Source organism: Sparus aurata, chromosome 9, assembly GCF_900880675.1.
Source record: "Sparus aurata chromosome 9, fSpaAur1.1, whole genome shotgun sequence".
In the NCBI taxonomy this organism is placed as follows: domain Eukaryota; kingdom Metazoa; phylum Chordata; class Actinopteri; order Spariformes; family Sparidae; genus Sparus; species Sparus aurata.
In genome coordinates this window covers 13291787-13305476 of record NC_044195.1, presented here as the reverse complement: position 1 = coordinate 13305476, position 13690 = coordinate 13291787, and the positions used below count along the sequence as shown (strand labels likewise).

The following is a 13690-nucleotide window of genomic DNA, read 5'->3' as shown; positions in this document are numbered from 1 at the left end:
CAAGGTTTAATTTCTTCATCAATGTTGTGGAATTTCGTCTTACTTAACCATTCAGGAGAGATGAAGAAGACTCAGACACACCGATGGTTTACGTTGAGGTAGTTTATAAAACAAGATCTCGGAGGAGCAACATAACATCACGTCTGTCTGCACAGAGTGTTGCCATGATAATCCTCCCAAGTCTTCCCCAATGTCCAAATGATATATTACAGCTTCAGGAGGCAGTGCTCCCATACATCGTTATCTGTGTAACAACATAGCAAGGGGGGTGATGCAGAATCTCTCCCCTCTAGCCAGAGGACTAAGAGGTATAATAGGTCAGAGACATTTAGTATGCTAGTAGATAGATCGAAGGCCTCCTTATGAGGTTTACGCAAACAGTTAGCCTAGCTGTGGCTTGGTTCGTCAGACATCTGTTCTGTAGACATATCTACATTAGCTCTGAGTATCTAGGTTGCAGAGACCATGAGAAGATTGCTCGTAGAGCAGTCATCAGTATCATTATCCAGACTTTAATGTCTGTACAAGACACGTATGACCTCCTATTGTTTGGAGATATCATGTCCCGGAAGAATTATATTTCTTCCACAATAGTCAATTCAGTCAGCCTAAAAAGTATTGCAAGTATACTATATGCAAATAAACAAACATCACTTGTTGAGCTTTTTTTTCTTTTAATTTATTTATTCAGCAGCAGAAACATCAGGCCTGCTCAGCCCCTGGACAGAGGTTGGTGAGTTGGCCTTCAAACACTGCAGTACATAAATACAGGCCCTTTTCACAGAAAATGTAATGTTGACTAACCAAATGCATATAATAACATGAATGTCTCCATTACATCCAGGTACCTGTAATATTGTGTGTAACTCTCAATGGGAGAGAGTCATCATTAATTAGCTCTACCGCATTTGTCCTTTGGTAAGTCAAAACATCTGCTGTGAAAAAGGCCTCAATGTGCATCATTGGGAGCTGGACTTTTATCACTGACTTCAGCATGGACACTGGACAGCAGTGGAGTGTTGTTCTTTGTATTGTCCATGAATGTACAGTTTTTGCTTATTGAAAAAATGAAAGCTGACCATTGTATGTATTCTGTATATACATGGAATCATCAAAGTGTTTTATTGTACCCTTAATGCTAAAGTACAGAGATGTCAAATTATGTTTTCCCCTTAAGGTGTCAACAGTCCAGTGTCCAGCGTGATCTTTAACGTCAGGAGGAGCCACATTTCTGCGCAGCTCTCTCTGAGGACGTCCCCGAGCCCGCTGCTCCACTAACACCATCATCCGGTCCGGAGATCAGTGCCGCCACCGGGGCGTTTCCTCTTGACTCATGTCCCGCTCTCATTTCAGCTAAGCAGAAAAGGAACAACCATGTGAGTCACAGACATGTGCATTATAATGCTCTTCCATAAGCCTACATGCACACTCTTTCCCTACCTCTAATACCACTAATCTCATGGGCATGCAGCATGACATAATGGTGAGATAAATTAGGGACAATGTCTGAGCAGGTTACTGTGCAAAAAGGTTTAATTTATCAAGAAAAGTCAGATTTTGATCATATGAAAGAAAAGAGAGATTCATCAAACACTTGCATTAAGTAACATGGGGCACAGTTTAATAAAAGCCTGCTGTTCTCTGAAGACGAACCAGTCAGCTGACCATCCTGCAAAAGCTAAAATACCTGCAGGGATCATACAGTTTAAGTAAAAAGCAATGTGTTCTTCAGAGTCTCCATTTAGGGTTCATTCTTATTTTGCAAGTCCTTGAATTCTGAGTCATTGCTGTGTGCTCTGCAGAAGTTGTCACATTGGTTGTTTTCATGATCTTACCAATAGCACTACATGGTGTTATGATGGGCTTTTCCAGTTGCTCTCCCTCAGCAATGGAAGCCCGGATCTTCCTCACCACGTAGATGGTCGCTGGAATGTGAAACAAACAAGTTAGGTGATATAATGAGAAAAAGCAGGAAAAACAGCACTGAAGCTTTAGAGACATAATAAGATGTTTTGCATAGTATTTTCATAAATATCATAAATGTTTTTGACCCAAAGATAGATGGTTTGAATACATTGGAAAAATGCACTTAAAGTCTATAAATCATTATAAACATTGTTTTAAAATGATGTGTCTTCACATACGGTGCGTTCAAAGATGGAAGAAACGGATCATATGCTTGAGTTATAGTAGCATTACCACTGTGTTGAAATAGTCATGATTCAAACTCCATCTGTAGTAAAAGTACAAGCGCATTAACATCCAAATTTACCCTAAAATATGGAGTAATATGAAAGTAGTTAATATACAGAACGGACAATTTCATAATAAGATTGCACTAATTGATTGATCATTATTGATGCATTAATGCATGTAACAGTTGTTACGCACTGATTATGGCTTCTGTAGCTATTGTATCTATCTACGTATGTATCTATACTGTAGTATTGTAGCTAGCCAGTTGATGGGTAGCCTAGTGATAACCATAGTCTACACATCGTAATGTATTTTTCATAATCTGATAGATAGATAGATAGATAGATAGATAGATAGATAGATAGATAGATAGATAGATAGATAGATAGATAGACAATAATGTCTCTCTTCAGCGTGGGCGTGGTCAGCTACAGTTGCAATGTACAAAAAAAGATAACAGATAAACAAACATACCTTTTATAAGCAGTCAGACCATGGTTGTTTCCTCTCTTTGTCTATTGGAGCGATTCGCTCGTCGGTTGCAGGTAAATGCTGCTTTCTTCGCCCTCCAATATTAATAAACGAGCTGTTACAAAAGCAAACTGGACGGTACATCCGGGGGATGACACCAGGGCGGGACTTACAGCTCCCATCTGCATTCTGATTGGCTGAGTCGTTACGCAAAGAGCAATGTCATAATGTGATGCACGGGAGAAATCCACAGAAAAGAGGATTGAGTTGACCAATCATACTACAGCGATCGGCTCACAATGTAAGCTGGTCAGAAACCTTATTTTAGTTTGATGAGTTTTTCCCTCTATTATCGAAACATACAGGTAAAAAGCGAATGTAAGTGCGTGTTGAAACATTTTTTTTTTGTTACATTGAAAATACATTAAGATTAAAATAAGACTTGTCTGTATTGATTCCTCTTAAGAGAAATGTAATTTGGCACAGCTGCCAAAGGGACAGTGTGCAAGCAATATAAAAAGTAGCAGCAGTATGTGGGAATTGAGAGAAGAAAAATGAAATAGAGCAACATGAAAAATCTACTTGAATAAATAGATCAAGTAGAATATAAAAGAAATACTACATAAGAAGCGGACTATTCATTCTGAAAAAAATGTCTCCTGTGAATGATATAATATATATATACCAATGTTAATGTGATAACAAAATTAAAAAATAATACTATAATGACATACCAATATCATATTTAACAACACATATTACTAACCCAACTAACCCAGGGTTCATATTCAACCCAGCATTAATTGTCATTTCACATTGTTAGATGCAGATACAAAGTGTACTTTTAACTATCAGCTGTTTGAACACACTGATTTCAACAAAGAACATAGGATGTTGACAGTAAACGTGAAATTTCACAAATCAAGTCATCCAAATCCAACAATAACTAATATTGGATACATCTCTGGAGAACAAAGTGGACAGCACAACCATGTTTAGAGCCAGGCTCTTACCATGTGGCTAGTATCCAAAGTAAATGTTGTACATCTTCAGTCATTACTGTAGTTATTCATATTACTGTGAAAGTCATTTAGTTTTCAGCATGGTATGAAATCCGTGTTCAAGACTTTATTTTGGGTCAGGGTTACCTATCAACTTAAAGTTCAGTGGCCCATACTCACCCCAATCCTTTTATCTAACGCTCCACATCACAGCAGCCAATTAGACCGCCGTTCTCTTCACAAGCAGCTACACAGACACATTCTGGAGACCCAATTACAAAGAGCTCCATATGGGAGAGGGACTGCTGGCCTTGAGATTGGCTGTTACAGAGTGTGTGTGTGTGTGTGTGTGTGTGTGTGTGTGTGTGTGTGTGTGTGTGTGTGTGTGTGTGTGTGTGTGTGTGTGTGTGTGAATGTGCATGAGTGTGAATAAACAGATAGAGATAGTTAAGTATTTAAAAACCCTTAAGAACAGGATCACGTCAGAGAAAGCAAAGGAATGAAAGAACTGGAAACAGATGTAATCAGTTCAACTGCTGTTTATTGGTATTTAAATTATGTTATTATTATGATAAATTATATATATTTATATATGGGATGGACTGGGTGAGGGGTAGAGGGTTTGAATTACAGAATGGGTAAGGTGGGGTTCAGGGGTTTGGTTAGGAGGGTTGAGAGTACAGGGTAAGGAAGGGGAAGACAGGAGTGGGTGAGGTAGGTATGCGGTAGGAGGCCGGTTGGGGTTTCAGGGGAAAGGATGCTGATGTCTTTCCTGAGTCCAGCCAGTGACAGGTTCCTCCTCTGTACTGTGGATTTCAGCATGCACCCCGGTTTTCCGTCCTCTTTCTTTTTCTTTGACTTTTCCTCTATTTATCATTCATTTCTTTCTCCTCACTCATCTTCCTCTCCTCCTCCTGGACCTTTGTATTCAAGGTGAGTTCTTGACAAAAAGAGAGAACTGTACATTTGTTACTTTACAAGCTGATACCAAACCAGTCCTACACAAGCTGTTAGAATTCAGCAGGTGATAATTGAAGTAAAGCGATGATCTGAGGCACGGTACCTGCAGCTGGTTGCCGTTGGAGATGAGGCTCTCCTCCAGAGCATCACACCTGCTCCTCCACCGCTCTGATGTCCAGGGTCTCCACGCGGGCAGCCTTTCTGGCCCTCTGGAGAACTTCCTATTTTTCTTTCAGATCCTCCTGGAGCTGGCTCGCCTCCAGCTGGCATTTTTTCAGCTGGCCAATCTGCATCTTCAGCACTTAATTTTCATCATTGAATGACTTTATTTCATTGATGGCAGAGCAGAGGGCGTCTCTGGGTCCCCGCACAACTGAGGGAGGAAACTGCTCGGAGTTCTGCAGCCGTGCAAGCCAGTCTGTTTGGGCCGTAAAAAGGCAGCAATTGGGCGTGTTGGTGGCATTAAAAGAAAAGTCAAGGGATTGCCAAATTCCGGAAGATTTATCTACTGAGGGAAATTAATATATTTCCCAAATTTTGTGGCAAACTATCCTGTATTTGATGAGTTAGACTGAGATTGTCGAGGGCCTTATTTTCCTCTGACAACAGCTTGATCATGGTCTTATTTGCCTTTGTAGGTCATTAGAGGCATCATTAAACACTGAGAATTAAAAAAAAAAATTTAACCAAATTACAGTTCTTCACATAAAGCTCTAAGAATTTAGTCACTTATCAGTTGCTTTTTCAAAATTATAGAAAAATCTAGGACCCTTAAAAAAAAGCATTACCCCTGAATCCCCTTCAGCTTTCTCTGTCAATCACTTTCCAGATGAGGCGGAATACATTCAGCTTTATTTTGAAACAGTCAAAATGGGATTTTTCTAAATTTAAAGCACATGCTCTGAAATGATTGACTACTGTTTATGTACGGGGCAGTCTATGGATACACTGCCTATGTTGGAGACTTCAGTAAACACACCAGGGGGATCCATGTAATAATTTATTTTCAGGCATTTTATTGCAATGTACAGAGCTTCATTTATCCTCGCTCAATCCTAACAACCAACATCATGATCAAGTATTAATTTAATCCAATAAGCATTTACCATACGGAATTGAAGCAGGGTGAAACCAACCTGGAATAAACACTGCACACATCTTTTTCACAATGAGAGTACAGCAGTTTCAACAGTTGCATTTGTATATTCAATATATACACATAGATTTAATTTAACTTAAAACAGTTTCACACAGCAAGACAAGCACAACTTTACACAGAAACCAGACAAATCTCATTCTTTCATAACATTACAATAGTTTTCTTTACAATAAAAAATACAATTGCAATCACCAGGGAAACAAATGAAACACAGTTAGTGAGGAGTTAAAGTAAGGAATGATGTGAGGTTGAAGGGAGGAAGTCCAAATTTGTTCAGTGTATACAGGCGGTGGAGGATGATATTAAACTGCTTCATGTAGGCAGGAACCTTTAAAAATCACTACTTTAATGTTGACATTGTTTGTCCGTTATCTTGCCAGTGTTGTAAACAAAGAGGTGATTCAATATTTTTCTTCCTCCCATCAAGCTCTCAGTTTTGTCACAAGACCTCACACACACACACACACACACACAACACAAACATTCACTAGAGGGATCTAAGAGGACAGCAGGAGTGCTGATGGTCAGGACTTAGTCCATCCTGATCTTCTGATTGGTCATCCTGTAGATAATGCTGTCATATCCTGGGTCCATGTTCCACAGGTTGTAAGAGATGGCGATGACAGCGAGGGCCAGAGTGATCATCAGCCACAGCACGATGTTGAAGACCACAGCATAGTGGAAGTTGTACTTGTAGGCCAGGTTGTAAGGGCTGCCAGGGTTACTCTGCAAAAAAGACAAGAAATGTTTAACAGTGCCACCAGAATAATTCCCAATGCCAGACCCTGAACCTCTTTACCTCCTTCACTCTGCATGCATTGAGTGTCAAATGAGGAGGGCAACATCCGTTAAGATCCATTAACAGGACTGTTAGGACAGTCTGTGAATGGCCCCCGAACCATATTCCCCTTACCCATTTTATTGAATGGACGATCAACGCATTCTTTGCTTCCAGACCATAAAAGTAATTCGAAAAGTCGTAAAAACCAAGAACCATGGACGGGAGCCGGCTTATACTTCACACAAGGGCTTACTATAAATACTAACATAGAAGTTTGTTTAGATTTTTAGTACGGAGTCCATTTTTGCCTGATTGCCTGCGATTATCACCATCACAACACTACACTTATATTATTCATGATCAGGCCGTATTGTACTTTCTGACAGTAATTGTGTTTACGCCACCCACTTGTGCATGTCAGAAGAAAAACAACAGGTGTTGGTTTTGCAGGTGAGGAGACAAGTTGTTTTTGTTCTTCTGCATTTAGTGACTCTTAGTTGTTGTGTTTCACAGTTTGTTCCCAAATGAATAGTGAAGTATTGTTAAATAAATCATTTAAAAACACTTTGACATATGGTCTTATTGTGGTACACTGCAAAAAAGAGGTGGTTATATTAGAATTAATACATTGTAGCCAATCTTATTAAAGAATGTGAAAATGTAATGTTTTTCAGGGCATGAAACCAATGATCTGTTGACTCAGTCGTCAAACTATGACAGCTGTCGGTGCTGAAAAAATGTTGGAATCGAAAATTTAACTACGTGTGATACAGTATGCACATTTTAGAACTGGACATCCACCTCACCTCGCCATGTGTCATTACTGAGAAGGAGACTATTGCTGTGCGATGGACGTTTTCGAAAGAACTTTTTGACTCGTCTCAGCAGAAAAAATGTCATTAAGTTTACGGGTGAGCCAAGACAGTGAGCCAGCATGTACAATAACAAAAGCTATTAAAGATAGCACACCAAAATGGAATGCATTCATTCTTACACCTGAGCTTCCTGCTTTGACATGCCAAAAACCTGCTGTGAAACAGATCTACAGCCATTTATTTACAGTCTTGCAGTTTGATACAGAGCAGCAGTTAGGTGAGCAGAAATTTGAAAGAGATAAGCCTTTGCTAGATGTTTGGTACAGAAAAAGTAAGGTAATGTTTTCTCTGACAATCTCAGTTTACAAACTGCCTGAAAACACAAGCAGGTCAAGCTGGCCAATCACAGTTCCTCTGGTCTCCAGGTTTATATTCACAGCCATAGGAGGCTATGCTGTAGATGTGTTTTCTGCATTCGGCTCACACCTCCACATGTTGTCATTACTCTGTAAACACACCTAAACAATCACCGCTGTCTGAGAGCGGCAGGATTGAAGACCATCTTAATTTCAAGCTGTGTGGCTCATCCTTTACTAATAATAAGAGCTGCATCTAAATTATTTCATCAATGCAGCCTACAGATGACACAACCGTCCTGCCATCACATTTTCCTGTAGCCAGAGGTCCTGTCCATGTATCACATTAGGCTAATATGGCATACTAAGAGGTGTTTTTAATATTTATCCAACTTACTTATAATGCTTTAAAAATGATGGTATTGTCAGATAAGCGTTATTTTTTCTGTCTGCACACTTGATTCACCATTAAACTGGTTGGTGCTGCTAACAGTTCACAAAAGGTTCTGCTTCAGACTTACAATCTGTTTGGATTCCAGGATGGAACGGGACTTCCTGGTCAACGGAGCCTCAAAGCTCTTAACGGTTACGACCTCCACAACAGCATTGTTGCCATAGAGAGCATACACATCCTCTCCAAACTATAAAGAAAAAGACAAGTATTAATGAATACAGAAGTTACATTAAAAACTGAGGAGATTCTGTTAAAAAGGCTTATTAAGACCCCTTCCTTACTTTCTGCAGAACAGAGGCAAGAATGGCGGTGGCATCGCGGTACTGAGGAGAGTCTTGGCCATAGAGCCTGCTGAGCTCCTCCAGGCCAGACAACTCCAAGGAGTAGAGGTCAGGAGAGTGGTCCTTCGCCAAGTGTCTGTGTCTCTGCAGCTACAAGAGGAGCATAAGACAAAGACATCTGAGCCACAATGCAAGGGCTGTCCTCATTTTCAGAAGAGTTTCAGCACACCTGAATTACTTACCAGAGCTGTGATATCATGCAGCACTTGGACCTCAGACAGAAAGAGCAAATCAGCCTAGAAATGGAAAAACAGGAGAGAGGTAAGAAAGGAAAAATCTTCTTCCTGTAGGCCATTGATACATTTCAAGGACTAAAGTTGACCTCACTTCATTTGCAGAACTCCCAAGGATCCTGGTAATATATTTTTTAAGTATACATAACAATACCATACTGTGCTATACAAACTGTGAACTAATTTCATTAGAATATGTGCATTACATATACATTTCAACACCCCAGTTTGGAAATATAGTAACAGTGATCAGAAAAAGTCTGATGTTCTAGCTAAAATAAGCCATCATGTAATGTTGACTAGCTGTCTGCTGGTAGTGAGGCCACGCCATCATTTCATTCTCCAAAAAGCCGGTACGGCATTGTGTGGCTGGGTGCGTGTTTGAAACTGACCTCTGCATTTCTGCTGAGGGAGTTGAGTGGCAGCGAAGCCAGCACGGAGCCGTCCTGGGACAGACGGGCACGGATCTGCTGTAGGGTGACTGGTAGGTCCTCGAACACAGCATTTGCCTTGCCCAGCATGTACAACCTCTGAGAAAAAGAGAAGATAGAATAATGTCAAATGAGCTCCTTAAGAGTGAAGTCACAGATTGTCGGTATGCACTCTTCAGTCTCAGTGTAATGTCATTACCTCCTCACTGGGGGCCAGCTGCAGCACTACGGGGGTGTCCTCTGCAAACAGAGAGTGGACTGTCTCCGCAACACTATCCATGGTGAAAGGCACCGGCTGCAAGGAAGAAGATGACCCACTGATTAACGCAGCCAAATAACAATTTAGACTTATGTAATTTTTACACCAAGGTGTCAGTTTTGATGTACAAAACATCACCATAATGCAACAGTCCAGTCTGACTCACATTCTCCAGGGGATAGGAGGCCACACTCTGAGGCAGGGCGAGGCTATCAACCCCTCTCACCACCACCAGTACGTTAGCTCGGGGACGCTGGAACAGTGGACCAGCTTTAAGGCCTGGCCAGGACAGATCCTGTACAAATGAACACATGTTTTAAAAGGCTAGGCTAGCATAATCATAAGCTTAAACTTGCAATAACCTATTTTTTGTGCTGACACCACATTAAAAGCACCTTTCAAGTTGATATGGCAAGCAAACAGTTGACTATTTAGATATCAAAGCAGTAACAGTCTGACTATCTGGTTAATGCAAGTCCACTATTCACTCTCTTTTGGCTTTGCTTTTCAGTATACCAACACCTGAGGGAAATATCTGGCTCTTGGCTGCTAAATGCTGCGCTGTGTTTGCCAGCTAGGCTCTAACAGTGTCTGCTGTCTTTTGGTGCTGAGCAGGTAACGCACAGTGTTTTTCTCAGCTTTTTGACTAAACATAAATCATCTGCCTGCTGCACCTGAAACCAATATTATGAGAGCAGTAAGAGTGAACCAAAACCAGAAGGGGCCAGAAATCTACACAGCAATTTGAATAGAAAGCTCTGTAAACCTGAGCAAGGTGCTCTTTCAGGTGAAAAGTGTCTGTTGGCTCATCACTACAACCTCTTTCGTATTGCTATATTATTTCGACATCATTTGATACATTGTTAGTATAAAAATATTTATGAAGTCCACTTTACGCTACTTATACAAAAAAAAAAAAACACAGTTAAAATCATGGAGCATTGTGCACCTCTTTAACAGAGAAGCCCATGGTCAAAGCCACCAGGTCAGGGATCGTCTCTCCAGAAACAGGCCAGTCTCCTTTCTGGAAGGAAACAAACTCTGGAGCCTGCAGCACTGTTAAGCGGTCTCCATGTACACCTGTGAGAACAAGAAGAGGACTGTCAATAGCAGTAAAAGGTCACAGTAGAGATACTTCCAAGGAGAACGCAAGCATGAGTCAACCTAAGACAAAAACCTTGACAACCATTTTAGTGTTCATAATGTTGGTGTAGCAAAATGTGTATGTTCAAGCAACGTAAACATTGAGTTAACATATGTTTACCCTGTATATTTTTTTTTTTTATTTAGCTTTGGTTCTATTTAAGCCAAGATTCAAATCACTCCCTATTTGCTGACAGGTGGATAATATCTACTTGTCAAGTTTCTTTTTACTATGCATTTTTCTTTTTTGACTTTTTACCATTGTAGCATATGACAGGAGAGAGTTTAACAGGAAATGTGGGAGAGACCAGGCGAACATGTCAGCTAAACATTACAGGTTGGAGTGAAGCTGCTAAGGACTCGGCCTCCATATGGGACATACGCTCTGCCGGCTGAGCAACCAGTTTCACAGCATGTCATCCTGTCACTGATGGCACAATACAACAATGACCCATAAGCTGGGCTGCACGATATGGCATTAGGAGTCACGATTAGAGGGAGTAAACATTTTTGCATCATAATTTTTATTTTGACTGAAAAAAACAAAACGTGCGATGTCACATTTGTTAGGGCAATGCACCAAACAAACATGTGTTCTTACGTCAGGAGAAGATGATTTGTAGGCCATGGACAACTCTGCAGCACTTACAGTACCTCATTATAATGGTGATTTGTCACACATTTTATCTTATCAAAAGAAACTTGCAGCTTTGCGTTATTGGGATATTGCACTTGACCATGCTGCAACTGCGATTATATTCTGATTCATTGTGGGGCCCTACCCTGAAGTGTCCAAAATCTCCTCTGTTACTGTGTAGCAGTAGAAATGATTCACATACACGTGTAACGAATGTATATGACTACAGATGTTTTAAATGAGCATTTAGACAATCCAGCTTCATCAGTGAAACTCAGACACATCATCCATGAGGCTGCTGGGGTTTGCAATGATGGAAAGTAGGACCGCAGATTAAGTCACTTCTATCAGTCTGTTGTTATCATTAATTCTCACTGATATGTTCATTGTAGGTTACAGCAGCTCTCTCAACAGCCCGTCTGGACCTGACGGCTCAGAGTGAACCCGTGAACGTCGCAGAGCTTCATGGAGGCATAAACTCGTGACAGAAGGCTGACGATGAGTGTCGAAGAGGAACTAACAACCCGTTTACAGCCTGTCACATGACACGACGGTCTGTGTGAATTAGCAACAAGCCACAAGGAAGCAAACACATGTCCATTCCCTTCAATTTCATATGACCATAAACTCTCTGAGAGCATTTCCATCAAGGAAACACCAACGTTAACAGTTACACATTCTCACGCTCGCCGTTAGCGTTTACACTTTGCTAATGCGTCAAGTGTTAGCAACAAGCTAACGTTACAATGTTCAGTTTTTAACCCTGTTGTTTGTACACCAAGCCTGACCAACCACCCAATACAACAAGTAAAGCAATCTCATTTCACACAGTGGCATTTATTTATGTACAAAACATAAAATAGGATCTCATCAGGAAGCTAAACGGCGATGCTAACGACGTTCTTAGCTAGGTTAGCGACTAGTCATTCGCAAATACGGTGGGTACGAGACGCCACCAGGATAACTAAATACTGGAAAATAACAGCTCAGTAGGTGAATCATGACTGTCCAGTGTTGTACATGTCTTACCGTTAGTGACAACGAAGCAGAGGACACACACCGCGGAGAAGACAGCCTCCATCTTTCGCCAGCTTGTCAGCGACATTTTTCTCCTTGGTAGAGCAGAGATCAGCTGACCTGACGTCACAACGCTGCAATGAACGCTGGGACGAGATCTGGCTCAACACGGGCACCGTACATGATCCCCTTAAAATACATCAGTGCCTGAAAATCACCATGGATAGATAATAAATCCGTGAACATGTAGTCAAGAAGCATCTCAAATGGAGTTTTAGAGGAAGGGCTTTGTTTTGAACAAGAAAGTGTTCATAAACAGTTGCCTGTATGACTGAAAATGTTGTCTTGGTAGACTTTCCCACAACGGGTGGTGGGGTGCAACGGTACATTTACTCAAATACTGTACTTAAGTACACATTTGAGGGAGAACCATCTATTGTCCATATGTTGCAAGTCTGTGGACCAATATCAAAATTATCCCATCAAGGAATTATTCATTAATGCCACCTGAGGAACTTCAAATGTACGCCATTGTTATGTTTATTGTGTTGTTTATGGAGGGAAATTGTTTTCAGGTATACAATGCTCTTGTGAAAATGGTCAGTTACTTGTTGTTTTACTCTTTTTTTAATTGTTGCATACATACTTACATACTTTTGTAATGTTTTATAAAAAAAAAAAAAAAAAAACAGTGCATACAAGTACGGAAGAAAATGTTGGTTTGTTAAACAATTAGTCAATTTACAGAAAATTAATTGGCAACTACTTTGAAAATGTTGCAAAAATTCAAAGGTTCGAGCTCTTCAAAAGTGATGATTTTATGCCTGAAGTGTTAATTATTCCAATATTTTAAAAACATTTTTCTAACTATTGGTTGTACAAAATAAAGCGTTGTGACTTTTGCATTATCTCAATATTTAAAGAAACCGAACCAAACAATCGACCTAAACTAATTAAAGCAGAAATAACCTGCTGTTACATGAATGCATAAGTAATAATCCAATTACAGTACATCAGTGAATTCACCAAACCTATTTCTGAAGTACTTAAATAATACAGAAAACCTCCAACAACCCAATGCAGCATACAAACAATATTTCTTAAGTCCACTTTCTACCTTTCTGGTGCATTTTACTGACACCTAAGAGGAGAAAGCCTTTCACAGTAGAATGTGTGATGACTGTGCAGTGTGTGTACGATGTGCATCTCACACACTTTACAGCAAATCTTTTCTCACCTAGATGATGTCCATTTAGAACGCAGCTAATAGCTGGTTATTAGCGGGTCATGCTCAGTGCCATGCCTTTATCTCTGAAAATTACATCCAGCTGTTCAGTAGAGAGGGAGAGTGTGACCCCCCCTGCACCTTCTGCCTCAGGATATGACTCTCTGGCTTCAGTGTTTGTGCTGAGAAACGAGGGTTTGTGAGGCTGAAC

At 40.4% G+C, this 13690-nt stretch overlaps 1 protein-coding gene and 1 long non-coding RNA gene across 2 annotated transcripts; both read right to left on the bottom strand.

Moving 5' to 3' along the window:
- Positions 1-657: 657 nt before the first annotated feature.
- On the bottom strand, positions 658-2856 carry LOC115587489 (uncharacterized). Its single transcript, XR_003985061.1, has 3 exons — positions 2671-2856; positions 1836-1925; positions 658-1353 (listed from the first exon to the last, which is right to left on the bottom strand). It is a non-coding gene; the product is annotated as an uncharacterized LOC115587489 (long non-coding RNA).
- A 2759-nt stretch (positions 2857-5615) lies between these two features.
- On the bottom strand, positions 5616-12422 carry atp6ap2 (ATPase H+ transporting accessory protein 2). Its single transcript, XM_030429201.1, has 9 exons — positions 12267-12422; positions 10407-10537; positions 9624-9752; positions 9398-9493; positions 9160-9297; positions 8717-8770; positions 8475-8624; positions 8261-8380; positions 5616-6513 (listed from the first exon to the last, which is right to left on the bottom strand). Exons 1-9 carry the CDS (start codon positions 12340-12342, stop codon positions 6319-6321), a joined length of 1089 nt encoding a protein of 362 aa, XP_030285061.1. The 5' UTR covers positions 12343-12422; the 3' UTR covers positions 5616-6318.
- Between the last annotated feature and the right edge of the window lie 1268 nt (positions 12423-13690).